Source organism: Panthera onca, chromosome A3, assembly GCF_046562875.1.
Source record: "Panthera onca isolate mPanOnc1 chromosome A3, mPanOnc1 haplotype 2, whole genome shotgun sequence".
NCBI classification, from domain to species: Eukaryota; Metazoa; Chordata; class Mammalia; order Carnivora; family Felidae; genus Panthera; species Panthera onca.
In genome coordinates this window covers 19,722,359-19,750,060 of record NC_138341.1, presented here as the reverse complement: position 1 = coordinate 19,750,060, position 27,702 = coordinate 19,722,359, and the positions used below count along the sequence as shown (strand labels likewise).

Sequence of the window (27,702 nt, the reverse complement as noted above, 5' to 3'; positions counted from 1 at the left end):
CACGAGGCCCCACCATACAGACTTTACATGTTTGCTTCATGCAGCATCTCACCAGATCACTGCTGAGTTCTCTCTCCATTGAAGTCTCCCTCCCTCCCGCTGCCCCCTTTTTGAGGATGTTGCAGAAACTCAGCTTCTCATCAGCCAAGCTCATGTATCCAAATCCCTGCCGGCTGCCTTGCTGTAATGAACTCCTGAATGCCTCATCAGGGCCCCTGGGAACAGCGCAGGCCTCCTGCCTCTGTCTCGATCCTGAGCCAGCACAGAGGCGCGGCCTGGCCTGAGTCACCACTGAGGAGGAGGAGGCTCGATTGGTTCCTTCCCAGAGCCTGAGGGGGGACCATGCTGACAGACGGCCCCGGTGAGGGGCTCACTGCTCACCTGAGCAGTGCAGCAAATGCGTGTTTACAGATCTCCATCCCAGGCCCAGGACACGTGCTGCGCCCCAGCCAGCCGCCCCCCCTCCCCGACCCCCGGGTGGCACACCGCCCAGGACGGGCCTCAGGTGCTTCTCCCCAGGATCTGGGTAGTTTTTTTGCTGTACCCAGAAAGCCCGCTAGAGACTTTCACGGCTTGTTCATTCTTTTGGCTTATTTGGTTCTTTTCCCAGAGAGGGTCACGGCCTTGACTTTGCGTGTATTTTTAGGATAACCATCCAAGCACGGCAGGACCGGAGGGAGACCGAGTGAGGCAGCTCACCACCTTCTCCGTCTCTCTGTGTGGCGCCATGTCACAGGGCCCCAGGCCTGGACTTACGGAGTCTGGTGGTTCCCTGTCCCCGGGCTAGTCTTCCATCCTGCGCTTGACTCCCTGCTCACCCAGCGTCCGGGGCAGGAGCTCACTAGCTCTCAGGGCAGCGCATTCTTCGACTGAACTGCTTTGACTCTTCGAACATTCTTTCTGCGCTGGAAGCAACAGCCTGCTCCCCACAGCTTTCCATCACTAGCTTCCTCCGGGGGGACCTCCGGAGCAAGTGTCCTCCCTTTTCTATACAACTGCCGTCCTCAGACGTGAAGGTCGCTCTGTGCCACTGCAGAGCCCCCACTCCTCTGGCCGGGTTCCCAGCTCCTCAGCCCCCCTTTGATGCCTGGCCTCAGGCTCCTACACCCTGTGGTCACTCCCCGGTGAGGGCCTGGGTGAACTGTGTCCTTGGGGAAACCTTTCTCCTCTGATGCTCCCGAAGTGGCACTTCCAAAGTTGAATGTGCTTGCGAGCTGCCTGAGGGTATCTGGGCCTCCTGAGGAACCAGCCTCAGGTGATGCTGAGGCTGCCACTCTGAAGGCCAGACTGGGTCGTGGGTCCTAATGTCCTGAGGGATGGCTCAGCCGAACCAGGGACCTCCCTGAGCCCGACGTCCAGGGACTCCCCATAGATTTCTCCTCCAGGTAGCAGCATCGAATGCCAAGTTCCCCACATCAACCACGTGTTCTTGGGCCGCCTTCAGTCCATTGGGTGGCATCACACTGCACATGTGTCCTAGCAGAGGCCTTCTGGAACTGACGCAGCTGGCCTCCCTCACGGACTTGGGGTGGCTCAGCATCTCCGGGCCCTCATGTCTGGCCCTGTTGGTTACACTCAGGGTCCACTGCCAGTCACTGAGACAGGGCCTCACAGCACTGGCCCGTTTTCTCGTGCCCTCAGCCAGTGAGGGGCGGGGGGGACACTGAGGCTGAGGGAGGTCACTGAGGCCTGCCCAGGTCTGTCATGGAGGCCCGGGGGTCCACCTCAGCAGCACCCACCTCCTCTCCCCTGCTGACCCATCAGAAGAAATTCCAGCAGCTGCCACTGGCCCGGCCTGGCCTCCCTGAGCCCCACAGGTGGTCTGGGATGCTGCCGGGCCCCGTGCTGGGGCACCGCGTACATCTCAGCTCAGTCCCCATCTGCAAGGAGTAGCCAGGTGCCCTAACAACTCCATGAGCACTGGGGCCCACAGAATGTTCCAGTGGGCTCACCTCTGGGTTTCTAGAACAGTGTCGTCAGGTCCTTGCTAGGGAAGATTTGGGCACTTCTTGTTCCTTCACATTTGTAGCGGAACAGCGTCCAGTGTGGGTGGGAGAATTCGTGTGTGAAAAGCACATCCTTTGGTGTAGAAGAAAACACCACCCGTTCTTTTGGTCAAAGAGCCCTGGGTTCCAGTGCTGTCTGTCACTAACTCTGAGGAACCTGGGATAAACCATTTAGCCCCTCCATGCCTTGGTTGGGTCACCTGCAAAATGGAGACAGTATTACACGTATGTAAAAGTTGAGGGCAGATGAGAAAGTCTTAGCGAAGAAGAGGGACGATTTTGATATTGGTCACTGGTGTCCATTTGCCCAGTGAGTTGTGGTATTTGAGAGCTACAGCAAGAAACCAGCCTATGGTGATTGTTCTGTCGCTCGGCAACCTAAGAGGGCCTCTGCCTCCTCTCCGTTGTGCGGTGGGGCAGGGGTCCTCCCCGGCCATCAGTCTCCTCCCTCAGCTCACATCCAAGCAGACATGGGGGTCCAAAGCCCGCCTCCCCCCCCGGACTTGCAAGAACTGTTATTACAGGCTGGGGTCAGGGTCACAGCTGGCGGCAACAGGAAGTTTTGTGTTTATTTCCGGTTTAGAAAGTATTTTGAAAAAGCAGCCCTAGCAGTATAACCATATAGCAGTTTTGAAAAACATTTCAGGTTTTCTCTGAATTCCATTCGCCAGATCAAGTTACCCTTTCATGTTTCGTGCAGACTCTTCCGCCTTGACTCAGATGCACATGTGGGTCTGTGGTCCCCTTCTCAGGATACAGTTGCTGTCTGGTCATTTTCTTATCGTCGCACTTTTCATTATGGTCACTTCTGAGGTTCCATAATCTTCCATCTGAAGGATGTGTCCCGGTCGAATGAGCTGTCAGCTGGGCATTTGGGCCACTTAGTCTTTTCCTCGAGTATGAGTGAGGTTACAGTGCAATTCTTGCACACACATCTTTTTACTTTTCTTGGATTATTTCTATTGGAGAAATTCCCAGGAGAGCTATTAATGGGTCAGAGACTTGGAACATTCTTATGACTTCCGAAACATATAGTAGTTGCTATTTTAGGAAGAGCGGGCTCTGCCTCTATGCCGGGGAGGCCAAGCCACATCCCGCACCTGCTCTGGGCGGCCCTGCACCCCTGAAGACGCCTGGCTGTGTTTTCAGAGAAATTGGGACTGTGGTCAGGGGCACGAAGCACCTCTCAGGACTAGTCTGGCTCCAAGGGAACCCAGAGAAGCTCTTCTGGAGGGTCAGGGTCTGAGAGGGCGGGAAAGGCCTGACAGTGTGGGTGACGGCTGCTGGGGTTGCACAGGCTGGCCCAGCACAGCACTGTGACTTTCCTAATCCTTGGTGTCCCGCGCCCCCTGCTGGCTCACACACCTGAGCAACCTCTTCCCCAGGCTGGCGGGTGCCCCCCACACTCCTCACACATCTGCCTCTTCCTCCCCCTAGTGAGCGCCTGCATGCACCTCTGGTGGGGTGTGGGTGTGGGGAGGGGAGGTGGGGAAGGAGGAAGAGAAAGGCTAAAACACGCATGGAAGCTGGGACCCTTGTTTGCATCTCCTTCGTCATTGTGCCTGACCAGACAGAGCTCCTACTCCTGGCCAAGTGACTCTGAGGACTTTCTGCTCACCTCGAACACCCCACTGGGACTCTTAACCTATAAACCTGTGGCCAACTTCAAAGCCCAAAGGAGGTTTAGGCCTCGTCTTCCTGAGATATCTGCCCACCCCACGCCCTCAGTAACACTTCACCTCAGGTGACAGAAGAGCTGTAATACATTGAGCACTTGCCGTGTGCAGGCACGGTTCTCAGTGCCTTCGGGTCAGGGTCACTTCGTCCTGCTTTCCCAACGAGGAAACCAAGGCACAGGGGAGTTAGCGGCAGCCTGGTGTCACACAGTGAGTCGGTGGCAATATAGGGAACTGAGGGAGCTGGGCCGTCGGGCTCTTAACCGCCACGCCCTCCTGTCCCTGCCGGCCTGGCACAGACCAGCGCGCCTCACACTCCGGCGGGGACTACGACGCCGGATTCCAGCCCCAGGCTCGCTGCCACCTCCCAGCCTGCCTCCTCCCCCCAGGCTGCCCTGAGAGCCCGCAGGGCCCCGGGTCTCTCTGGCTTTTCTCGAAAATCCTCCCGGAGGCTCCTGTTCTTCCCCAGCTGAGCGCTTTCTCCAAGGTGCCTGGGTTTAGTTCGGTTTCAGAAGCCCCCTCGCCGCACACCGGCAGGGCAGACGGGTGTGCCGGGGTGCAGCGTCCAGGAGACCCCGTTGCTCCTTCCTGGGTTCAGATGGAGGTCATAACACTGGGGTTATTTCGGCTTCTCATTCCCCTGCAACGCTGCTGCTCGTGAGGGTTTTAGCAGTGCTGGAGACAGCTGTGGAAACGGAAGAATAACGGTGGTCGCTGTAAGTGCCAGGCCCGCCGGGCCAAGGGGGCCTCGCTTGCTTACGACGGTGTAACTTCCGCAAGAGGACCGATTCTCCCCACGAAAACCGGGATGAGAGGGACCTTCCTGTGGTGCGATGGGTGAGCGGGCGGGGGCTCTGGTCTCAGACTGTCCGGGAGAGGAAGGGCAGGGGCTGTCCCTGCAGCAAAGCTGACTTCTCCCGGAGGAGGTGAGGCCCCAGCCCTCTGCCCAGACCCTGGGGAGCCTCTTGGGCTGCCCCACCCGGAGGAGAGGAGCAGAACCTCCCCACCTTGGTTCTCCTGCCTCAGAGAAGGTGTGTTTAAAGTAGAGGTAGAGCTGGGTTCTCTGGCCTCAGGGCCCGCTGAACACAAGGGAGAACAGGAGCCCGGTGCCCTCACCCTGCCCGGCGCACCCCGGTGCCTGGGGCCCTCACCCTGCCCGGGGCCCTGGTGGGGGACGAGGTCCCCCAGCCCTGTACCCACCAGGCTGGTGTCCCTGCCAAGCCTGTGTTCCTCTGGGTCCAGTAACCCCTGGGCAGGCCAGGCAGCAGCTCGTGGCGTAGCCCCCAGGTGGCTCCGGCAGCCGGCACTCAACACACAGCACGCCTGGCCCTCCCACGCCCGCCCGCCTTCCTCCTCCCTGTCCGCTGCCCTGTGCGGCATGGCTCCCTCAGAACCACTCCACCGCTGGGCTCAGACCCTGCCGTGCCTCTGCTCCCAGTCTTGTCTCGGTCTCCTCCCCTACCCCCTCCCCACTTCTCTCGCTGCTGTGCCCCGCGGGCCTCCACTCAGCCTCGCCGTAGCCCCACTTCCCGGCCTCCATCCTGCGAACCTCAGGTTCTCCCCATCTTGGGGCGCAGGGTTCCTGGCACAGCACCCTGCCTGGGCTTCTGGCTCTGGCTTCACCCCCTTGCAACCACTCCCGGGGGCTGTCTCCTGTCCCCTGTCCCTGTTGCTCAGCCTGAGCCGTGCTGCGGGGCTGCAGGCTCAACCCATGAGCCAGCTCAGTGTCTGCCTGCCACGCGTCCCAAATCTGCCCTGGTTTTCCCCTCACCTCTCTCTCCTCCTCTGTTCCTCACTTAAAGAGACCGGCACCTTCCACCCAGAGGCCCAAGCCACGGGCCTGTCCCGCCTGCTTGATGCAAGCTGTCGCCAAGCCCCACTTTGCCCAGATGACTGCTAACTGGTCACCTGGCCCGCCCTCCTGTGTCACAGCCCTGGGCACTGGGCCTACCCCACAGCTTTCAGGAAGGAGCTCCCCGTTCCTTGCCTCGCACACGAGGCCCTTCAGGATGCGAACCAGGGGTTGGCAGACGTTTTCTGGAAAGCGCCAGAAACCCCTTTCGGTTTTGCAGGCCACGTCTTCTCTGTCACAGCAAATCGACTCTGTTGGAGCGAGGGGGCAGCCAGAGGTGACATGTAAACAAACGAGCTTGGCTGCCCCCCCCCCCCCCCCCGCAAGACACTATCTGTGCGAACTGCAGCAGCCAGGTTTGGCCCGCAGGTGGCAGTGTGGACCCCCCCCCCAAACCTAGCCGTGGGGCCGCTGTTCCCTGTTCCCGCCCCCATGGAAACCACTGCAAGTCCCTGAACCTCCTGTCCCAGGTCTCTGGGCCTGGTGTGAGCAGCTCCCTCTGACGAGATGTTCCCAGCATCTCAGTCGGCAAGCCTCACTTCTGGGAATGTCCCTGATTGCCCCCAACACCCCCGGCAGACTCTGACACCCACCCTTCTTCGTTACTGCCCGCTGTCCCTCTCCCGTCTGGGCATTTACCGTAATGCACTGCGCTGGGCCCGCTTACCCATCCCCATGAGACCCTCAGCCCTCTGAGGGCAGCGTTTTGTGGCATTGGCACGTTATACCATGCCGCCTGGCACCTAGTCGGTCTTCAGTCATGTTCAGTCAGAATTCTCGGGTGATTGCTCTGTGCATGCTGGGGTGGGTGACCCAGATCCTGCACCCTCCCGGTGCAGGAGAGAACAGGTCCACGTAGGAACTGCCACCTTTCCTGTGGCATTGAGGACACTCTGGAGGTACAGAACCAAGCTTGGGTTTCTTCATGGATTTCTGACTCCCGTGAGGGCTTTTAAGGTGTGCCGTCACAGCCCTGAGCCTGTTGCCCTGGGCCTCCGGCTGCCTCCCAGCGTGGGGGAGGCCCCTGTAAGGCCCCGTGGGGTCAGCTGCTTCTCCACCAACCCTCTCCTCCTCCTCCCAGGAGAACCTTATGCTTTCCATCCTGCCCAAGCATGTGGCTGACGAGATGCTAAAGGACATGAAGAAGGACGAGAGCCAAAAGGACCAGCAGCAGTTCAACACCATGTACATGTATCGCCACGAGAACGTCAGGTGCGCCGGCCCGTGGGCCTGGGCTCCAAGAGCGGAACGGGGGCTGGGCTTTGTGGGGTCAGCCAAGCACTGTGGGATTCGAGAGTCTTCCCCCAGGACTAGAAGTTAGGCCATGCCTTCAGTGTGAGCCCCGTGGGAGCAGTCTTGCAGACGGATGCCAGGAATGAGCCGTCTGGGCCATGTAGTCAGTCCCCATCATCGCACAGACGTCACCCAGAGTGCGGGGGTGACGTCTGTGAGGTCACCCAGCCATTCTGGGCCGGCTAGGGGCTAACAGCTGTGTTCCTACCAAGACGGGTGACTTCATCACGGGGCAGGAGCAGGCAGCGTGGGGGAAGGAGGCCCGGAGAGGAGAGGCCCACGAGGATAAACTAAACGTCAGAGCCCCGCATTCGCCCTGGGAGTGCCAGGGGCTTGCCGCTTTGGGGTCGAGCAGGGACCCCTCTGCTGTGGTCCTGGGGCAGGAGCTGGTGGTGGGGCCAGGCACGCTGCCCGGAGCCTCACGGTGGCGCCCTCCCTGCTCTCCCAGCATCCTCTTTGCGGACATCGTGGGCTTCACCCAGCTGTCTTCCGCCTGCAGTGCCCAGGAGCTCGTGAAGCTGCTCAACGAGCTCTTCGCCCGCTTTGACAAGCTGGCGGCCGTGAGTACCCGGCCCCCGCTCGGCCTCCGGCGCGGCGGGGGGCCACCCTCGGGGTTCCCACGGTCGCCTCGCACGGGTGCCTGCTCTGCCCCCTGCCCGCCCTCCTTGCCCGCGAGGGACTCAGAGCCACGCCGCACACCCTGTTCTTTCAGAAATACCACCAGCTGCGGATTAAGATCCTGGGCGACTGTTACTACTGCATCTGCGGCCTGCCCGACTACCGGGAGGACCACGCCGTCTGCTCCATCCTTATGGGGCTCGCCATGGTGGAGGCCATCTCGTGAGTGGGGGCCTCTGGGGGGAGGGGCTCTGGACCGCGGGAGAGGCGGGCCTTCCGTGGTCCGGCGTGGGGGCTCGGCGCACCCCAGGCCCCCACGGGACGTGGGTGCCGTGTTGGTCGGCAGGCGGCTCAGTCCCTGGCTCTGGGAAGGGGGGCCGTGGCTCGCCTTCTTGCCAGCTGAGGGGCCGAAAGCCTTCCGTGGCCTCTGAGGGGCCCAGCCTGCATCCACTGTTGTTTTCTAGAGAAGTGGCAGTCGTGGTAAAGGCTGTCACACCTCCTCACGCTGGTTTGGAGTCCCCCCCAGGCTCCCCGTCCCTTCTCTCCGTGTTTTCTCACTGTGAGCCTCCAGGCCCGTCTCAGGTCGGAAAGTCCGAGTGTGACAGCAACGTGGGGCAGCAGAGGTGGGACAGGGCCCCGGCCTCTGCTCTGGGCTCCCAGCCAGGGCTCCTGCCTCTGCCACTGGGAGGACACTGCCCTCTTCCCCCTCGCCCTCCCCTGTCGCTGTCACATTGCAGGTGGCTTAGAGGCCCCAGCAGGCAGGCCCTGGCTGGGATCAGGCACCAGGAGGGAAGGGGGCTCCTTGCTGAGGTTTCCCACCCCACCACCAGGATGGAGGCTGGGTGGTTGGGGGGGGTGGTGGGGGCGGGGAAGGGACACCTTGCCACCAGAGGGCGGTTTTGCATTGTACCATCTTCTGGATTAGAGCTTCTCTGACATTGGCCTAGACACAAATGCTGTGCTGGGAGCGTGTTGGGGGTGGGTAGTTCAGGATCATTCACCTCCACTTCCCTCACCTTGGGGCAGCTTTCCCTGTTGTGTGGGCGCCTGGCACAGGTGGACGCGGGGAGGTAGCGGCCATTATCCTGTGGCTTCCTGCCTGCACCCCCATCACGCTAACTCACGATGTGAGTCTGGGCCTGGGCCGACCTGCTGGACCCCTAGCCACAGGTCACTTAGCTGAAGTGCAGGCAGAGAGCTGTGGAGTGCCCAGCAGCCCCCTCGGCCTGGAGTGGGAGAAAGCCAGCGCAGGACTCTTCCCGCAGGGCACAGAGGGCCGGCCACCTTGCCACGGCCATGCCCGACCCTCCTCCTTTCCGTGTGTGCCTGGCAGGTACGTGCGGGAGAAGACGAAGACTGGGGTGGACATGCGTGTGGGGGTGCACACAGGCACGGTGCTGGGGGGCGTCCTGGGCCAGAAGCGCTGGCAGTATGACGTGTGGTCCACCGACGTCACTGTGGCCAACAAGATGGAGGCCGGTGGCATCCCCGGGTGAGCGAGCATCTCCTTCCCGGTGCGCGGGCGTGGGCGCTGAGGGAGGGGACCGTCCATCCATCGGGGCTGGGGCTCAGCCAGGAGACACCCATGAGCAGTGTTCTTCCTTGGGGTGCCTGCCTGCTTGCCCCGGGCCCAGCTGCCTCCTGCCTAGGCCTCTGCAGCCGTGTGTCCTCGTCCCCGTCCCCATCCTCTCCTTGTGGGGCCACAGACGCTGGCACAGCCGTAGCCGCCTCCAAGGCTCCCCGCAGGGCGCCAAACCCAAGGAACAGGTTCTGACGTGGTGCACACCTGGCTCGAGCTCCTTTATACCACCAGCCAGTCAGGGCGGATGGGCCGAGGACACAGAGGAACCCTCCCCGCCTGGGTCAGGGAGCGGCCCTCTGGGGCAGTCAGGGTCCTGTCCCTCAGTGGTGACTCCCCAGAAGCGGGTAACAACCCCCTGACGGCGGGTGGGAGCCATGTGAGGTGCATAACGGTAGGATCACCACCTACCTATCAGAGCAGCCTTCTACGCTCCTCACCTGGCCCGGTGCTGCGGGCAGCCTGAGGGTGTTTCCTTCCTGTTTCGCGGATGTGGCACTGAGGCCGAGAGGGGCAGGGGCCACACGGGCCTCACAGCCAGTTAGCACCGGGGCGCCCCGGCTGGAGCTCTGGTGGCACGTGTGTCCCCGCCTCCCCGGCAGCCTTGGGCTTCGGGGTGGCCCGACCCTCCGCTGACGGTCCCGGGCCTCTTGCTGCCGTCCAGGCGTGTGCACATCTCCCAGAGCACCATGGACTGCCTAAAGGGCGAGTTCGATGTGGAGCCGGGCGACGGGGGCAGCCGCTGTGAGTACCTGGACGAGAAGGGCATCGAGACCTACCTCATCATCGCGTCCAAGCCAGAGGTGAAGAAAACAGCCGCCCAGCACGGCCTCGACGGCCCGGTGAGTCCGCTGCCCGCCTCGCACTGGACGTGGAAAGGCAGGGTTCGAGAAGCAGGGCCTGGGGAAGAGTGGGCGGGGCCGTGGGGGGCACCCTCGCAGGGGGAAAGCGGGCTCCGGGGGGAGTAGGGCACATGGCTCCCGGCAGGCTGACGGTGAGTGGTACAGCAGAGGACAGGCGCCCGGAGAGGTGTACGTGGCACTCGGGAGAGCAGCTGGCTAGGGAAGGGCTCCCTGCGTGGAGGAGGCAGTCAGAATCATGGGAGAGACGTGGGCACCCAGGGAGTGAGTTCGCGGAGTGGGTGAGGATGCCAGGGGCAGGCACTGAGGTTGGCTTGGTCACGGAGGAGAACCGGGCTGGGAACTTTGCGGGGCGGGAAATGAGAAAAGAACCGGATGGAAGCGGTGAGGTCGTCCTGCCCTGGCCTCTCTGCTGATTTCCTGCATCTCGTCAGACCCAGTGCCCTCAGCAGCTGCCCCCACCAGCCTCCTGACAGGCTGTCTGGTTAGAAGCCACCAGTGGCTGCTGCAGAAATTGGGCCGTCTGTCATCCTCTGCTGAGCCTGGAAGGCGTTTTACTCCTCGAAGCTTTGCGCTTAAAAACCCACCAGTCGTGGGAATTTCACCGTTGGGGGGTTTGGTGCTCCCAGAGTTGGCACGTGGAGACCATCCCATGGCCGAGGCTTTGTCTCATGATGGTTAAAGCAGGGCTTGAGCTGGTCGGGTGAGGTTTCTGTGGCTGAAGACGTGACCCCTGTAATGTCCGGAAAGAAAACTAGACGCCTTCCCCCCTCCCCCACGTGTATGTGATGACTAGCAAATCAAACACAAACAGAAGATTCATCCGTTTAAATCGAATTGCAACCACTGTTTCGTGAGTACTTCCGTTTCTCCGTAATTTCACTTAATCCTCAAGACAGCCCTGGGAGAAAGGGGGCTGTCGTCATACCCGCTTTACAGAGGAGGAAACTGAGGCCCAGAACTTTGTGTAAGTTGCAGATCTGGTAGGTGGCAGAGCAGGGCCCTCCCCCCGACCTGCCAGCCACCCCGTAACCCAGAATGTGGGCGCCCCCGTGTGAAGGCGTTCACACGGACTCAGCACTGGGAGGCCTGCACATGTGGGCACCGCCTCACTCCTGAGTAATTTAAAGTCCCATGAGGTGCCCGTGTTAAAGCAAAGGACACTTCAAGGTATTTTGGGCTGCATGTGAAGTCTGAGCTACAATTAAATGCTCCAAGGAACTCAGAAAAGTAGGAAGCTGTTTTTCAGAAAATTAGGAACTAAGACTTGACCTTGCCACAGAATTAACAAGTTCATTCATATTTTTAAGAGTGCTCTTTGGGGAACTGTAACATACTCACTGGAACGCATTGAAAATGTCTCTTCAAAGCTGTTCTACCAGACAGTAATCGACAGTAATTTAAGCAATCAGCTACTTTTGTAAAGCGGTAGGAGATTTGTAATTCCTGGCATACAAAATTTTTAAGAAACTGAGCAATGTTACTCCTTTCAAAACGTACCCACAAATTTGGTTTTACCGGGGGGCCACCTTGAAGTCACAAAGCAGTCAACACGTCCTTGGGATAGCACTCATTCCGCTGTGTTCTGATCTTGTATTTTATTTCGCTTCTTCCGATCACCCTTGCATGGCGTGTCATTTGGCTCAGGGGTTTTCCTCAGCACTTGGCACCCCTACGAGAGTGCAGATGAGGGAAGGGAGGCCCAGGGAGCCTGGGCAGAGCCCGTCTCCATGGAGCCGTTGTGCTTGAGCCATTCTTCCACTTGCAAATGAGAGAAAAGTTGAGTCTGTGGTTGCATGGCTTAAAACATCAGCTCTGAAGCTGTGAGCCAGCAGGAAACGGCCCATGCCGAGGCCGCGGCCTGAACGGGACGGAGCACAGGCACTGCAGGTCGAGAGAACTACCTCTTCTTCTTAAGTGCACCATCACACAAGACAGCCAGCACTGGTTCCCGTGGAAACGTGAATGGTGTTCTCTTTTCAGCACTTCTTTCAGTGACATTTTATGGCCATTCAGGTTTTCAGTACTTTTGTAAAGTTGAATTTTAAGTTTTTCTCCAAAAAAATTATTTTAAAGTTTATCTTGAGAGAGAGAGAGAGAGCGTGCGTGCGCACATGTCGGGGAGGGGCAGAGAGAAGGAGAGTCAGAATCCCAAGCAGTCTCCACGCCCCTAGCGCAGAGCCTGATACGGGGCTTGAACTCGCAAACTGTGGGATTGTGACCTGAGCCGAGCTCAAAGAGTCAGAGGGTTAACCAAATAAGCCACCCAGATGCCCTGTTAACAGTTTCTTACTGCCCTTCCTGAAAATATCAATTTCTCGAAGTAGAAAGGCTGGGTTAAGGTTTCTGCACATGGAAAGCTTTTACCCCCGCTCACTCACCACCTGCCTCCCACCCCCGGAGGGCACCCTCACTGCCCAGCTCTTTACTCACTTTTAGGTTTGTTCATTTGAAAGACAGAACCGTGATAGATCACTGTTGTAACCTCATTTCTGTAATCATTAGTAAGGCTGGACGCTTACCGTGGTTGTCAGCGAGGTGTTTTCTTCTGTGGCATGTGCTTTATGTGGCCTTTGAGGGCCCGGTCCCCTCTCTGCTTTGTAGGGGCTCTTTGTTTATTAGAGAAGTGAACCCTGCCTCATGCGGTAGTCGGCGGCCATCGGCGGGGCATCCGCCGTGTGCCAGCGCCGCTGTGTCACAGGGAACTCGAACGTTCGGCTGTGGTTGGGAGCTCCCGCCTCCTGTGTTCTCTGCAAGGCGGCATGGCAGCCACCGGGGCACGCAGAACTCATCACAGCCCGTGTAGCTCGTGTGGTCGACAAGTGTTCAGGAAGTCCTCATGATGAGTCCTTCCCGAGTGTCAAAAAGCTTCCAGACCTCTCCCTGTGCACACTGCCCTTGTTGTCAGGCCCGCCCGCTCTCTCTGTCTCACATGCCATCTTTCATGATGCCCAGATTTCCCCCTCGGCCCCGGCCATTGCCTGCACTCACCCTGTGGCCCCTGTAAGTGTCCATCTGCACAGACACGGGGGAGCTCGGTCCCCAGGTCCGAGGCCCAGTGCCTGCCGGTCCCTCCGCCCTCCCGTCTTCGTCAGCGACAAGTTCATTCTTTCAACAGTTCAGACCAAAAACTGTGAACACGTGCTTGAGCCCTCTCTTTGCCGTCCACAAGCGTGCTCTGTTGACCCCTCCTGCGAAAGAGAGCTCTGACCCCCCCACATCCCCTCACAGCCACCCCCGTCTGGGCCACCAGGGGCTGGGCCGCTGACCTGGCCCCGGTGCCCCGTCCCCATGGCAGGCAGTGTTCCTGCTGAGGTGTCGGGTGAAGTCCTGTCACTTGTGTTGGTCTCCATCTCACCCAGAGGGAAAGCCCGAGCCCTGCGGAGGCCAGGAAGGCCCAGCATGGCCAGGCCCTCGCCGCCCTGCTCTGCCTTCACTCACCGTCCCGACAGCGGCTCTGACCTCCCGGCAGCTGCTCAGGCCCGTTGCCGGGCCTTTGCACCAGCTTCTCCCTCTTCCCAGGGCCTCTGTCCCCACAGAGCCAAGTGATTCGCTCCTTCAGGCCTTCGCTGACCTCCTCTCCACTGTCCTGCTCCCCTGCGATCCTGTGCCCCTTTCCTGCTTTATCTTTCTCCAGAGCACGTACCCTCTTCTTACGCGCTCTGCTAATTTTACTTACTTGCTTCCCTGTTGTCTGCCTTTCCTCAGTAGAACGTGAGCTGTCCCGGTCAGGACGTTCTGTGTGTATCCCCAGGAGTTAGAGCAGTTCCTGTCACAGAGCAGGGACTCAGTAACACTGCTGCCCTGTGTTTCAGCGTTTAACTTACTCTGTCAAGGAAGAGTACTTAATCACTGGGGACATGGGCTTGTGGAATTTATTCAGACTTTCGGAAGGCATCTGACGGGCTCTACACCAAAAAAAAGACCGCTGTGAATCACTGTGTGAAGCGACTGTTTTAGAAATAGGAGTTGAAACAATAGGGTCTTTCTCTGCTTTGAATAATTTTACTCGTGGAAAAAGATACCAGAAAAGTACAGCATTTTAAAATTAACGTTCTAGAGGAGGAGTCAAACGGTAACTTCTTTAGAAATTAGAGCTTCCAAACTCTAGTGGGAAGATTCCAGACTGATAGTGCGTGGACCAACCAGGTCTGCTGGGGCCGGTGGGCGGCTGGGTCCAGTGCCCCGACAGCCACGTCTTTCCACCACCGCAGGCCCTGCTGAATGGAGCGCCAGCTTCCTCAAAGCCCAGCTCTCCCGCCCTCATTGAGACCAAGGAGCCCAACGGAAGCATCCACACCAGCGGCTCCACGTCGGAGGAGCCCGAGGAGCAGGATGCCCAGGTGTGTGCGGGGCGGGGGGCCAGGGCTGTGGGCAGGGGACGGGGTGGGGAAGGTTGCTGCAGGAGTGGGAGACTGGCCTGGGCTCTTCTCCTTTTTACCGGTGTCACCTTGGGCGTCACCTCCTACCCTGGTTCCACTGTCTCCTCCTGGGGTGAAGGGGGGCAAGTCCAAAGAGGTACTCACCTCGGAGGCCTTGTCTAGCCCTCCTGTCCCAGAATCCTGTGGCTTTGAGGGCAGCGAGGACATCCGTGGAGAATTCTGTAGGATTCAACCAAGACTGTTCTGGAAGTGAGACTTCAGGGTGGGCCCACCTCTCTGTTCCACAAGTCCCATGACAGTGGCAGGGGTTTCCGGAGGAATTAACATGCTTTCCGCCCTGAGGACGGGGCCCATCTTGGGACAGCGTCCAGGACCTGTCCGTTACTAAAGAGCTTCCTGGGCCCACTCAGTGATAAAGGCAGGTCCTGGGAGACAGGGGTCTCTGCCTTGCTCAGGTGAGCCTTCTGGCAGCCGCGCCGTTCTCACTGCTGGGCGGTGGCGGGTGGGGGGCAGACGAACGGCCCCGGCGCCTTGAGATGAGGGGGCTGCAGACCAAGAGGGGAGACAGGGCTGAAAGTTCTGGAGGTTTTCTGGATCACCGTGACGTTCAGCAATTGTGATTTCCTTGATAGAAGGTGGAAATGTAGACTCGACGTAACTCGTTAACAACGAGAACGCAGATCCTTTTAGCAGCTTGTAATTTTTCTCTCCTCATGATTAGCCACACTCCCCAGCATGCGCTTCAGGGACAGAGGTTCTTGGTGCTGGAACAGACCTTCCTCATCATTTTACAGAGGAGAAAGCTGGAGCTGGGCAACACGAGTGACATGGGATCAAATTGGCAACCAGTGGCACGCCCGAGCTTAGGACCGGGCTGTCTTGGTCCTGGCTTCCAGATACATCTGGACCCGCACAGACAGCGCTAATGGGCCCGGTCTCAGTTACCATTTGGGCTGATGGCCGTGTAATCACAGTCTGGAGTCATACTTTTGGAGCTGATGCTTTTCCTCTGTGCGAATTAAAATGGTAGAAGTCTCCCAGTCCCGCCACCCCACCAGTGACAAGGGTGTCCCTTCTTCTCCCAGCACTTTCCCCCTCAGACCTTCCTCCCCCAAATGAACCGATGTGCACTCCCTTAAGCCCTAGGGTTGGGGGTCATTCATGTCCCAGGGACGCCGATTGCGTGGCTGTATGGGACCCCGTCCTCGTAGCAGGATGTGCCGGGACTGTGCTGCCCCAGCAGCGGTCTCACATTCCCGGGTGTCCTCCTCGGGGCCAGTGGCTGCTGCCCCACATGCTGCTGTTAGTGGCTGGTCACTGCAGAGCCACGGTCCTGGGAAACCAGGAAGGACTGTGGCTTTGGGTCCAGACCCAAGCAAGATAGAGCCGCGTGGGGGCATAGGGAAGACTTCCTGTAAAGTGGTTTCTAGAAGGGCTTAGTTAGTCCTCCTGAGTGTGATCCCTTTTGTCCCCACCCCCCCCACCGCCCCTGCACCACCCTCTTTCCCCAACTCTGCCCCCACTCCTCCCACCGGCCCCCACCTCGGGCACTGCCTTGCAGGCGGACAACCCCTCGTTCCCCAACCCGCGCCGGAGGCTGCGCCTTCAGGACTTGGCTGATCGAGTGGTGGACGCCTCTGAGGACGAGCATGAGCTCAACCAGCTACTCAATGAGGCCCTGCTTGAGCGAGAGTCCGCCCAGGTGTAAGTGGATCCTCTGCATATACCTTGTAGGCCCTGACTTGGGGTTCGGGAAGTTAGCCATCTTAAATGGGGCCCCTTCCTGTTAGGCCAAGGCAGATGTGACATCCGTGTTTCATGGGACGTGTTTCCACCGCAGAGTGAAGAAGAGAAACACCTTCCTCCTTTCCATGCGGTTCATGGACCCCGAGATGGAAACCCGCTACTCCGTGGAGAAGGAAAAGCAGAGTGGGGCCGCCTTTAGCTGCTCCTGTGTTGTCCTGCTCTGTACGGCCCTGGTCGAGATACTCATCGACCCCTGGTGAGGAGGGCATGGTGGGAGCCGATAGGCCAGGAAAGAGGAAAGGTGATGAGCATCCTAGGCCAGAGGTGTAAAGGGTGTGAGTGCATCATCTGGAGCCTGACACTGGGGCAAAAGCCTGGTCTCTTCCTTGCCTCGGTGGAACAGCCCCAGCCCATCTCGGGCCCAGGTGTAGCTAGGACTGTGCCCTGGACCCCCTTCCTTCTGTCTACCTCGGGTTCCGGAATAGCACTAGCCTTAAAACCAGGATGGAGAAAGCCGAGGGGTAGAGAGGGGCCCAGGAGGATGGAGGCCTTGGCTGTGTGGGCCTCAGTGGTCTTGGGACGAGGAGACAGGAGATGGGGACCCTCTTCAACCTCAGTCATCAAGGCTGACCTGGCTTCCCATTCTTGCCTCATCTTAGCAGGTGATTGTAAGCTCTGGGCACAAACGGATTTCTGCAACACAGCAGCAGGTCCTCTGGGGCACGGGGGATGTTCTGGAGTCCTTGCCCCAACCCTTGAGGCCCGAGTAAAGGTCAGAGGTCCCCCTCCCCGTGGCCCATCAGCAGCTCACTCCTGCACGGGGTTCCCCCTCAGAAGGAGGTGGGCGGAGCCCTGTCCCAGTTACAGTTGGGGGCACCGTAAGGAGCCTCGGACTTAGTCGCAGGTTTCTAGACACGGCTTCATTGCCTATTTGTTGTACGGCCGTGTCTCTAAGGTTCCCAGAGTATCGGTTTACTCATCGGTAAAGCCAAAGATGATGATGGTAATAACAATTTGAAGATCATAATGCCCTCTCTCCTAACTCCCAGGACTGTTGGAAGGATCAAATCCATTCATTCGCTGCACAGGTATTTACGGGCTGCTCTGTGCCCGGCGCTGAGGTCTAGGAATATGCAGCGAGGACTGCGTACAAACAGCCCCGCTCTCATGGAACTTCCGTTCTAGCAGAGGGAGGCAGACGTAAACAATTGAATAATCAAAACACGTATGCAGACAGGGGCAGGTGGCATGGATAAAAGACGTAAACAATTGAATAATCAAAACACGTATGCAGACAGGGGCAGGTGGCATGGATAAAAGTCAGGTGAAGAAGGGAGTGGGGAATGCTGGCGGCGAGTTTAGTTGTGTCGGCGTTTGTGTATGACCCCGGGCGGAATGGCCTCACCGACAGGGCGATACTTCAGTAGAGACCGAGAATCGGAGAATCAGGCGCCGGCTTGGCAACAGAGGTTCCTAGGGAACCGAATGGTGGGGGTGTGAGTACGGGGAGGATCTGGAGACCCCGAGTTTCTCGGAATTGAGAAGGTGGGTGTGGAAGTCCCTGCTCAGCTGTGAAGCTCTGTGCGGTCGGCAGAGGGGAGACCTTGCCACCCTCGGCTGCAGGGGAGAGGCTCTGTCCCCCCGCTCTCCCTTCATGGCAGGGCGCTCATTCCTGAGAACCCCGTGTTTCTCCTGGGCCCTGCCCAAGGGCATCTGTGCCCCAGCAACAACTACCGCTGGGGAGGGCCGCACATGCCCAGGCCCCGCACTCAGGGCCTCCATCCCGTCTCCACAACAGGAGGCAGGGCTCCGTGAACGTTTCAGGTGCCGGCATGGAAGGGCCTGCCCTCTCCCTTCTCCTCTTCTCTCCTGGCCCTTCACCCGATCTCACTGACCCATCTGCTCCCCTCTCTCATTGTCGTCTCCCCTTCACAGGCTGATGACAAACTACATGACCTTTGTGGTCGGGGAGGTTCTCCTTCTGATCCTGACGGTCTGCTCGCTGGCCGCCATCTTTCCCCGGGTAAGAGCCGCTTCCCCTTTGACTCCGAAGCCTTCTGCAAGTGCAGGTGGCATCGACGGAGTTCTGCATCCCGTCAGATCCTGACGGATAAACGGGGACCTGTGTAGAAAAGCAGCAGAGGCCCCGCCGAAAGGGGGTTGGTCCCGATTGTGACACACAGTGAAAGCCAGACAAAGGGACTGAGACGTTCTCCTGTAAGCACCGGGGTCCCATGCAGAGTCTGGGATCAGAATGACCAGAGAAAAACAGTGTTTTAGGGAAGGGGGTCTGGCAGGTGACTTGCCGGGTCACTTGCAGGACTTAGGGCACACCGACCCAGGAAAGGCAGGAGCAGCCAGGCAAAGATGGCCGGCCCCGAACATTGTTCCCTGACGTGGCCTTGCCGCTTGGACTTACGGAGCGGGCTGCCGCTGCTGGCGCTGCCCGCAGCCCCCTGGGCTGGTCTCCGTGTCTGCTCCAGAAAGGGCTCTGGTATCTGGAGGCCCCGCTGTGTCACAGACCCCTCCAGTGGGACTGATACAGAGCATCAGGTTCCTGCGCCACCTCCTCAAGTCTGCCGGTCAGTTTTTGGTTGACTCACAGGCAAAGGGTCATTAGCAGCCATATTTACAGGAGAAAAGACTGTCAAAGGCTCATGGCCCCTGAAATTCCATTCTTCTAGGCCTTTCCTAAGAAGCTCGTGGCCTTCTCGACTTGGATCGACCGGACCCGCTGGGCCAGAAACACCTGGGCCATGTTAGCCATCTTCATTCTGGTTATGGCAAACGTTGTGGACATGGTGAGCTCCAGCTGTCGCTGTAGAAGGGACACCCCCTCTCTCAGTGGAGAAAGGCTTCTGTATTGGCCAGCGTGAGCAGTTTGTCAACCAGTCCTCCCAACTAGACATGGCTGAGTTTCCTAAACAGATTATCTTGGCCAAATGGAGAGCGTCTTCTACCCCAGAAACCTGAGACTGACCTGTTGCCCCAGCTCCGTGCTCTCCCAGAGTGCAGGAGCCCGACACCATGCTCCAGATCCCGTGTTGGATGTTGACTCATTTAATCTAACAGTCCCAAGAGGTGTTGGTACCATTGCCTACAGCCTCAAGGCTCAGAGAGGTTAATTCACTTGTTTTAGGTCACACGGCCAGTAAGTGGCAGAGTAAAGGACTGAGCAGTTCTAAACCCCAACCCTGTGAAGAAACTCCCTATCTCGCTGCTCAAGGGGCACAGTACTTGTATGCGTTCTGCATATCTGAAGTGTTCCCTACAGTGTGGTGAAAGCCAGGTATCTAAGGGGTATCTAGGGGGCAGGTAAGCCCGTTCCGCTAAAGGAGCTCTCCTGTTTGGCCTTCGTCCATTTGAACGTTGCCAGACCTTCCTAGAGCCCAAATGGCTCGGGGCAGACAAATCCTCTTCTCTGCTCTCAATTCATGGAGAAGCGGCAGGTCCCAAGGGGGCAGCCAGATGCTTTCCTGGGGAGAGGGGACAGCAGTTGGAAACCCCGACCTATTGACTGAGAGCCGCCAGTCATTTGCTGAGCACTGGCAGCTTGGAGCTGTTGTTGACTTTCTTGTCATTCGTCATGGCTCCCGACAATTTTGGCAGTATTATATACACTCTTAAAAAGTCCTACATTTTCCAAATAAATCTTATAGCACTTGCTTTATTTTCTTTAAAAATTGAAGCACAGGAAAAAAAACAAAACAAAACCTCACCATGGAGACTGAATCTGGTGGTAGTAGAGGTGAAAAATCCCTAGGGCCAACTGAGCCCAAGTCCAACTAGAATGAGAAGCCGTGGGCTCCAGAACCTAACACGCCCCTGGTCGCACGATGCGCAAGTGCAGGGAAGAGAAGCCCCAGGCCCCTAGCATGTCTGAACCCGCCTGGAGCCTGGTGCCGGGTCATGGACAGCGGGAGAGCCCGTTGCCAACGGAGGGGTGCAAGACCAGGGAGGTATAGGAAAACTTTTCACGTGCTGAGAACTTCCCCAAAGGCAGATGAGCACCAGAGGTTGCAAGTTACAGAAAGTGGGTTGGATTCAGTTCCCTTGACTCTATGTGCTCGGCAGCAGGACTTGAGAAACGGAAGTGTTTGCGCGGAGACTGGCTGCCATCGCGGTGATGCTGTGGGGGAGCCCCCCTCCCCCTTAAGCAACAGTGTGATGTGGGCAAGAGCATTTGTATTTGAAACTGAAATACTGGACTCCTGGCTCTGGCTTTACCACTTGCTCATTGTGCTATTTTGTGCAAGTCCAGCCTCTCTGAGTTTTCTATACAAAGGTGGCAATAGCAAAAATACTGGAATTTTCATAGACGTCAAATGAGAGACGGTTAAGCTCTTAGTAGGAACTAGTGGCCTTTGTATTATTCCTTGGTAAGTTTTCCCATCTGTCAGTGTTTCTGAGGGAGCTGTGGGAAGTGGCAGCTGAAAGGACACTGCCGTGCACAGCCCTCTCTGACCAGTGTTTACTGTCCCCCTGTACCCTGTGTTCTCCCCCTGCCACCCCGGGCCTGCCCTCCAGCTTAGCTGCCTGCAGTACCACACAGGCCCCGTCAACAGCACCGCAGGGACGGAGGCAGAGGATGGCTGCGTAGAGAACCCCAAGTATTACAACTATGTCGCTGTGCTGTCCCTCATCGCCACCATCATGCTGGTGCAGGTCAGCCACATGGTGAAGCTCACACTCATGCTGCTTGTCACGGGTGCTGTGGCCGTCATCAACATCTACGCCTGGCGCCCCATCTTTGATGAATATGACCGCAAACGTTTCCAGGAACATGAGTAAGATGAGGCCTCTTTAGGGGTCTGTTTTGTCTCCTTCCTCCCCCCACCGCCCAAGTCTCCACGTCAGGGTCATGGGCCTTGGGCTCCTTCGAGGCTTGGATGGGAATCGGGGTTCGTGGCTTCTCACAGATATGCCTCTGAGATCCTTTCCATTCTCGATGAGTGGAAGATCGCGGCTGCCTCCGTGTTCAGCTTCTGGGCATCAGCCTCTTGTACTCAGGTGGGGCCTGAGTGTGCGATTATCTGTCCAACAGCTTTCCTGTGGTCGCCTTAGAGAAGATGCAGGTACTTTCCACCCCCGGGCTCAACGGCACTGACAGGTAAGGGCAACTGCTTTCCCCGTTCGGTCTGCATTTAGTCTCCCTTTCTTCTAGAGACAAGAGAAGGCCATGATCTCACCCCTTCAAAGGCACACGATGTGGGAGATTTATTAGAGCAGTATGTGTTTCTGTAGGAGGGGTAGGAGGGCTGGAGCAGAGGCGGAATGACCCGGGTACGGACCTGGCCGTTGTGGCCTTTCCAGGTCAGAGAGCGAGCCGGGAGAGCAGCGGCAGTGTGGTGTAGGGGGTCGGGTGGAGGCCGGGCTCAGGTGAGGGGAGAGGCAACAGACGGCCAAATGGATGTGATAGCTGCATTTAACTGGCCGGCAGGACCACAGCAAAATGAGGAAAGAGCACCGCACTTGATCTAGAAGGCATGGATTCTTCCCCAGCTGCAGGAGTCCTCTCAGGGGCCGCAGGCAGGCCATCGTTCGAGTCCGTTTCACAACTTGAAGAGGATAGTGGACTAGAAGTTCTTCAGGGTCCCCTCTAGCGCTAAAGTTTTAGAATTTTATGATTCGGTGCCTTGACTAGACTTACCTAACAGAATTAGGGTAGAAGAACTGAATAGACCCTTCACAAAAGAAGAAATCTAAATGGCCACTAATAAATGAAAGGCACTCACGTAATCAAGGAAATGAAAATTAGGACCAGGACGAAATACCACTACACACCTACCCGTTTCTCAAGAGTTAAGAAGTCTGGTAATATCCAGTATGATGGTAACACACACGCTCCTGATGGGAGTATAAATTGGTACAACCGTTTTAGAAAACCATTTGGACTTATTTAGTGAGGTTGCAAATAGACCTATGACCCGGCAATTCTGCTGCTCCGTACGTTCCTTACAGAAACCCATGCACATCTGTATGTCCCAGGACGTGTGGGCAGAAACGTCCGGTCGTGTTCATCATAGCTACACACACACACACACACACACACACACACACACACACACACACACACACACGTCCAAAGCAGGTGAAGCCAACCCAGATCCCATCAACAGCAAATGGGTATACAAATTGTGACCTACTCATGCAGTAGGCTACTATGCGGTAATGAAAACTGTTAGCGCCGTACAAAAATGTGAAGTTATAAAGCACCATGATAAAACGGTGCCTTAGTTCCATCACTCCGAAGCCTTTCTCCAGAGGCTTCCATGGTTGCACCTACTTCTGTTATCAATCAGTTGCAGTGTTTACTAAACACTGGGGGAGTGGCCCTGGTGTGGATTCCAGGAGCTGCCCCGCAGGGCTGCCTATTAGGAGCCCAGTGATTAAGATTTACCTGTGAGTCCAGGCTTGATGTGAAGGTGCTTAAGGAGCCGGGAGAAGTTTCTGGAGCCCAGGGTGACGGGAAGGGCACAGCCCAGTTGGAGGGAGTGAAGCTGCCTTCCAAGATGGCAGCAGGGGTGGATGAATTACTGTCTGCCCCACAGGCTGCCCCTGGTGCCTTCTAAGTACTCCATGACAGTGATGATCTTCATCATGATGCTGAGCTTTTACTACTTCTCGCGCCACGTGAGTGCCCACACACCCTCCTCTCCCGTCTTTGTGCACAATCCGTCAGGGTTTCTTAAAAACGCAGTCTCAGGATCTAAGAAGCCCGGCTCCTCAGGAGTGCTGGTTTCCCTTACCCAACTTGGCATGTGGCCCTGGCCAAACCATCACCCCCTCCTTTTTCTGGTTTCCTCCCTTGTAATACAAGGAGAACAGTTCGTTACCTCTTTCCTCTGACTTCCTCCAGCATGCTGAAGGAAGCATACAGTGGAGGCATAAAAGCTTGGAGAAAATCTGTTTCTTAGGCTAAGGGCTCCTGGATTTTCACTCACCCTGGTTCTAGGGGTCACTGACACGCATGGAGGCAGAAGAGAAAGGGAAAGAAGCTGATGTTTTGTTTGGTTAAAAGGAAAAAAAAATAAGCAGAGAGGGAGAGAGTGAAGTAGTTCCATGCTAGCCCAGGTGCCCCCCGGTGGCTTGCGAGGGAAAGTACAGCCTTCCCGAGGCACTTCTTGGCCTAATGGAGCCTGCTGGAAATGGGGACGCCCCGCTGGGCTAGGAGATCTCCATTGCTGCCCGCGTCCCCCAGGCCAAGACGGACCTGTAGCTAGAATTAGGTCCCAGAAGGCCCCGCATCTCCAGAAGGCCTCTGGGAGCTCTGCATAACCACAGTGAGGCTGGAATCCTCACTACAGCTGCAGGGTGGCCTTTGTGAGTAGGTGGGTCTCTCCGGGGCTTCTTTCTCTTGTCATTTAGCCACCTTCCTTCAGGTTTTCCCACGTGGAACCCCTGCATCCGAATTCCCGCTTCATCTTTCCATCAAATGGTCAGCTGAAGCACACACCTTGCCTGTGCCTGTCCACAGGTGGAAAAATTGGCACGGACACTGTTCTTGTGGAAGATTGAGGTCCATGACCAGAAGGAACGCGTCTACGAGATGCGGCGCTGGAATGAGGCCTTGGTCACCAACATGTTGCCTGAGCACGTGGCACGCCATTTCCTGGGGTCCAAGAAGAGAGATGAGGTGAGGGGTGGCCCCGTGCGATAGCTCGCAGCCGTAAGGCTGTGTGTCGTCTGGCTTTCTGCCAGGGAGCCCCTCTGGGCCCAAGGTCTTCTCAGGAGCTGGCACCGTTCCAGGCAGGGCTGCGCCCAAGCTGCAGCTGCATCGTAAGCAAGAGGGAAATTCACAGGCGCTCGGTAGAGAGCACTTCAACCTGTGGGCCACACATCCCCGGAAGGCCCCGTTTCCGCCGAGGCCTTGGCTAGAGCTCCCCTGTCAGCTGCCATCCCCTCACGTAGAAGGGTTCTTCTGCCTCACTTCCCAATTCCATCCCACCCACTTGCTCAAAGCTAGGGCTGTTCCAGAGACCAGAAAAACTCTTGTTCAAAGTCGTGACAGTCTACCTCCTTACGGCTCAAAGTTGGGATAACCTGGGAGGTATCCAAAAAGCTGAGTACACCAATCACAGGAGATCGTCATTTCTGTGGCACACCGTTCCGTCAGCGTTTCCTTGAGCGCTCGGGCCTGCCTCTTTCTAGGAGCTGTACAGCCAGTCTTATGATGAGATTGGAGTCATGTTTGCCTCCCTGCCCAACTTCGCCGACTTCTACACAGAGGAGAGCATCAATAACGGTGGCATCGAGTGTCTGCGCTTCCTCAACGAGATCATCTCAGATTTTGATTCTGTGAGTCCCCGTCCTGCCCCTAAGCCAGCTCACTCTGGATCACATCCCAGGACAGGCTGCAGAAGTCAGAACCTGTCATTACCCTAGCTGCTCCATCTTTCCGGCTGAGCCCCTCCCCATTAACGTAGGAGCTCCTGCAGCCTGGTGGGTCTGAGCGGGCAGGCAGGAGCCTGGGAAATCGCCTGCAAATCCAGGGTACGACTGGCTAAAACAAGATCCTGAGGCCCCTCGGATTCTCCCCACCCTCAAATTCAGATCCAGTAAAATTAGGTAACTCGTACACCAAGGAAAATGCTTTTACATATATGCTCAATCACCCTAGGGGACTGGCAGTTTTGTCCCACGTTAAGGTCCTAGAAACTGAGGCTCATCGGGAAGTTTGCCTGAGATCACATGGCTGATAAGCGGCAGACTCGATCAGACTGTAGGAAACCATCTCTGGGCTGTCTTGTGGGGTTGTTGTAAACAGGCACACCTGTCACTTAGTTGGCTCATTTATCCCCGTTGACTGACATTTCTTCTTTAATACTGGCCTCAGCTCCTGGATAATCCTAAGTTCCGGGTCATCACCAAGATCAAAACCATCGGCAGCACCTATATGGCAGCTTCAGGAGTCACCCCGGATGTCAACACCAATGGCTTCGCCAACTCCAACAAGGTAGCTAACCACCTCTGTGGCTGGAGGAGATGGGGCTCTGCCTCCAAGGCAAGAAAGCAGCGGCCCGCACCCAGCACGTGTGAAACGGGAAGTTACGAGGGTAGCTGACGTTCCCGGGTACCGGTTGTGCCAAAGGGACACACGCACCGCCAGCACCATGCAATGCAAATTTAAAATCAGGTTTATTGGCAAAGTTTAATGAGCAGAGAAATAGGACACACAACCCCTCCATTGCTGCACAGCTTAGCCCGGGTGTAAGCTGCTTCAACTGTGGCCATGCTCCCTTCGTGTTCTATACTTTGGAAAGAACCAGGGAGTAGAAACCATCCACACAATTATGTAACAATGACGACATCCAGATTGGAAGCAGTTTTATTAGAAGAGGGGTCTTCAGAGCTCACCGGCTGGCATCGGCCTGTCCTCTTGTTGAATCAGACCTGTGGACCTAGCCATTTAGCTAGCTCGTTCCAGGGGAGGAGAGGAGCTGTGGGGGCCCTGGTCCCAAGAGCTCTTCCTACACTGTCATCATCCTGTTTTGTCTTATAACTGTCCTATACTATGTAAGTGTTGCTACCATCTCCATTCTATGGATGAGGCTAAAGAAATGCATCTAAGATGGTTCATGACCTTCCAGTGCTTATAATCTAGCTCAGGAATCAAAGTGAGGACAGCGATCTCAAAATTATAAGACCAGGTTCGGGCAAGGTGGTGATGAGGCAGGACTGATCTGCTACATGGCAGACAGGAAGTGACTTGACAGGATGTGTCTTCCCCACCACCGCCCGGGGTTTGCCCTGGATCCAAAGGGACCCAGGTGAAGCGTCAGTGACACACAGAGGCAGAGGTCATGGACTTGTCTGTGGGAGGAAGTGGAGAATAAGGCCTTTAACACGTAGCTGTAGGAACTCACCTCAATAATACCGTGAAGGGGAGGAAGGTGCCCACGCTGGCTCCTGCTGCCCTCACCGCCGCTCCTTGGCGCAGGAGGAAAAGTCTGACCGGGAGCGCTGGCAACACCTGGCTGACCTGGCTGACTTCGCTCTGGCCATGAAGGACACACTCACCAACATCAACAACCAGTCCTTCAACAACTTCATGCTGCGCATAGGTAAGGGCTTCAGGCTTGTCTGCTCCTCGATGTGTTCCTCTGACACAAGGGACTCGGCACATCAGGAGGGAAGAGGACTTAGCCCTGAGGCATTTAGGTCGAGGAAGGCCACGTGGTCACAGCTTTGAGACCTCAGGGATTTCTTCCAGATGTTCAGACCACACATCTGACAAAATGATGGTTAGCTGTCTGTCCTGTACTGTTGACCGTAAAAAGCACGCCTTATGAGTCCGGCTGAGAAGTCAGGATATTTTCCCAAGCAGTCCTGTGTGCCTGCCCAGGCCTTTGCTGCCTCTGTCCAGCCTGTTAGGAGTTAATGTCACCTGCTGCCCTTATTGGGGGTGGGGGTGGGGTCCTCACTCCTGGGTGAGGTCACAAGACACTTGGAAGTACCAGATATGTGCTGCAACTGTCAACTTCCACACTGCATACATTAGTTAGCATATTGGGGACAGCTGACATTTGCCAAGGACAGGATAAACAGGAGACATGCCTGCCCTCTGGTGGCTTAGAGACAAGCTTCAGGAGTAATGTTACAGATTTAGGAGCTCTGTGGTTAGGGTCGGGTGGTAACTTCTCTGGGGGAGGAGTTGATGGCTTCTGAGATGGGATGATGACAAAATGTGACATGTGGCTGTGCTTAATTTTATGCTTCTACACCAGGCATGAACAAAGGAGGGGTACTGGCTGGGGTCATTGGAGCCCGGAAACCACATTATGACATCTGGGGCAATACGGTGAACGTAGCCAGCAGGATGGAGTCCACAGGGGTCATGGGTAACATTCAGGTATGTCCAGTGAGAGCCGAGCATGTGCTCAGACCCAGGGACCGGGCACAAAGTCAGAATAGGGGGTGCTTTGCCACATGCTACTGCCTCCTTTCTGTTGGCCCAGGTTATCGAGTTGGTGTTTTTGGAAGATTAAAGGCAAGGGTGGAAAGGGATGCCTCAGTAGAAGGGAGGAAATACTTCGACCCCATTTCCAAAATTTAGATTTAAGTTTCTGGTAAGGCTGTCCTGCCTCTTAGAATGAACTACATCTTGTGCCTCCAACAGCCAATACCCTGAAGCCACCCCCATGGCAGGAAAGCGCCAGAGTGGGGAGAAGAGACAAAACAGAGTGATTCTGGGGACAGGGAGCACGGTCACTGGGAGAGGGAAAGGCCCTAGGCAACCCCGCATCCTACCACTGTCCACTCTGTGCCTGTTGGCATGCAGATAAGGGGCTTAGCCCAACAGTTCTGGAGAGAAACACTCCAGGCAGGCTGATTGGGGCCTGTGGGCCACATGTGGACACCCTCTGGGCAGCTGAGCTCACGCTATGTTCTCCCTCCACAGGTGGTGGAAGAAACACAAGCCATCCTTCGGGAGTACGGCTTCCGCTTTGTGAGGCGAGGGCCCATCTTTGTGAAAGGGAAGGGGGAGCTGCTAACCTTTTTCTTGAAGGGGCGGGAGAAGCCAGCTGTCTTCCCTAACGGCTCCTCGGTCACCCTGCCCCACCAGGTGGTGGACAACTCCTGAACAGCCGTGAGCCCCACAACAGTCCAAATGGGAGGGGAGAATCTGTTTTTTGGAATCAAAGAAAGGCCTTGGGAAAGGACAAATGACCAAGCCCCAACCTGCCCAA

At 57.0% G+C, this 27,702-nt stretch overlaps 1 protein-coding gene across 2 annotated transcripts in view; it reads left to right on the top strand.

The window, feature by feature from the left end:
* Nucleotides 1–27,596, top strand: part of ADCY3 (adenylate cyclase 3) — an 89,389-nt gene extending 61,793 nt beyond the window's left edge. The window contains exons 4-22 of one of the 2 annotated variants that reach the window (XM_060649994.3): nucleotides 6,616–6,746; nucleotides 7,276–7,387; nucleotides 7,540–7,667; nucleotides 8,779–8,937; nucleotides 9,689–9,866; nucleotides 14,099–14,227; nucleotides 15,828–15,970; nucleotides 16,107–16,268; nucleotides 17,948–18,035; nucleotides 18,697–18,813; nucleotides 20,540–20,799; nucleotides 21,057–21,122; nucleotides 22,564–22,645; nucleotides 23,490–23,648; nucleotides 24,164–24,310; nucleotides 24,849–24,968; nucleotides 25,953–26,076; nucleotides 26,740–26,864; nucleotides 27,414–27,596. In XM_060649994.3, coding sequence (XP_060505977.3) covers nucleotides 6,616–6,746; nucleotides 7,276–7,387; nucleotides 7,540–7,667; nucleotides 8,779–8,937; nucleotides 9,689–9,866; nucleotides 14,099–14,227; nucleotides 15,828–15,970; nucleotides 16,107–16,268; nucleotides 17,948–18,035; nucleotides 18,697–18,813; nucleotides 20,540–20,799; nucleotides 21,057–21,122; nucleotides 22,564–22,645; nucleotides 23,490–23,648; nucleotides 24,164–24,310; nucleotides 24,849–24,968; nucleotides 25,953–26,076; nucleotides 26,740–26,864; nucleotides 27,414–27,596 — 2,613 coding nt within the window. Of the gene's footprint in view, nucleotides 1–6,615; nucleotides 6,747–7,275; nucleotides 7,388–7,539; nucleotides 7,668–8,778; nucleotides 8,938–9,688; nucleotides 9,867–14,098; nucleotides 14,228–15,827; nucleotides 15,971–16,106; nucleotides 16,269–17,947; nucleotides 18,036–18,696; nucleotides 18,814–20,539; nucleotides 20,800–21,056; nucleotides 21,123–22,563; nucleotides 22,646–23,489; nucleotides 23,649–24,163; nucleotides 24,311–24,848; nucleotides 24,969–25,952; nucleotides 26,077–26,739; nucleotides 27,069–27,413 lie in introns of those variants that run through there. The other variant, XM_060649989.3, reaches the window with a different exon arrangement.
* Nucleotides 27,597–27,702: the final 106 nt, after the last annotated feature.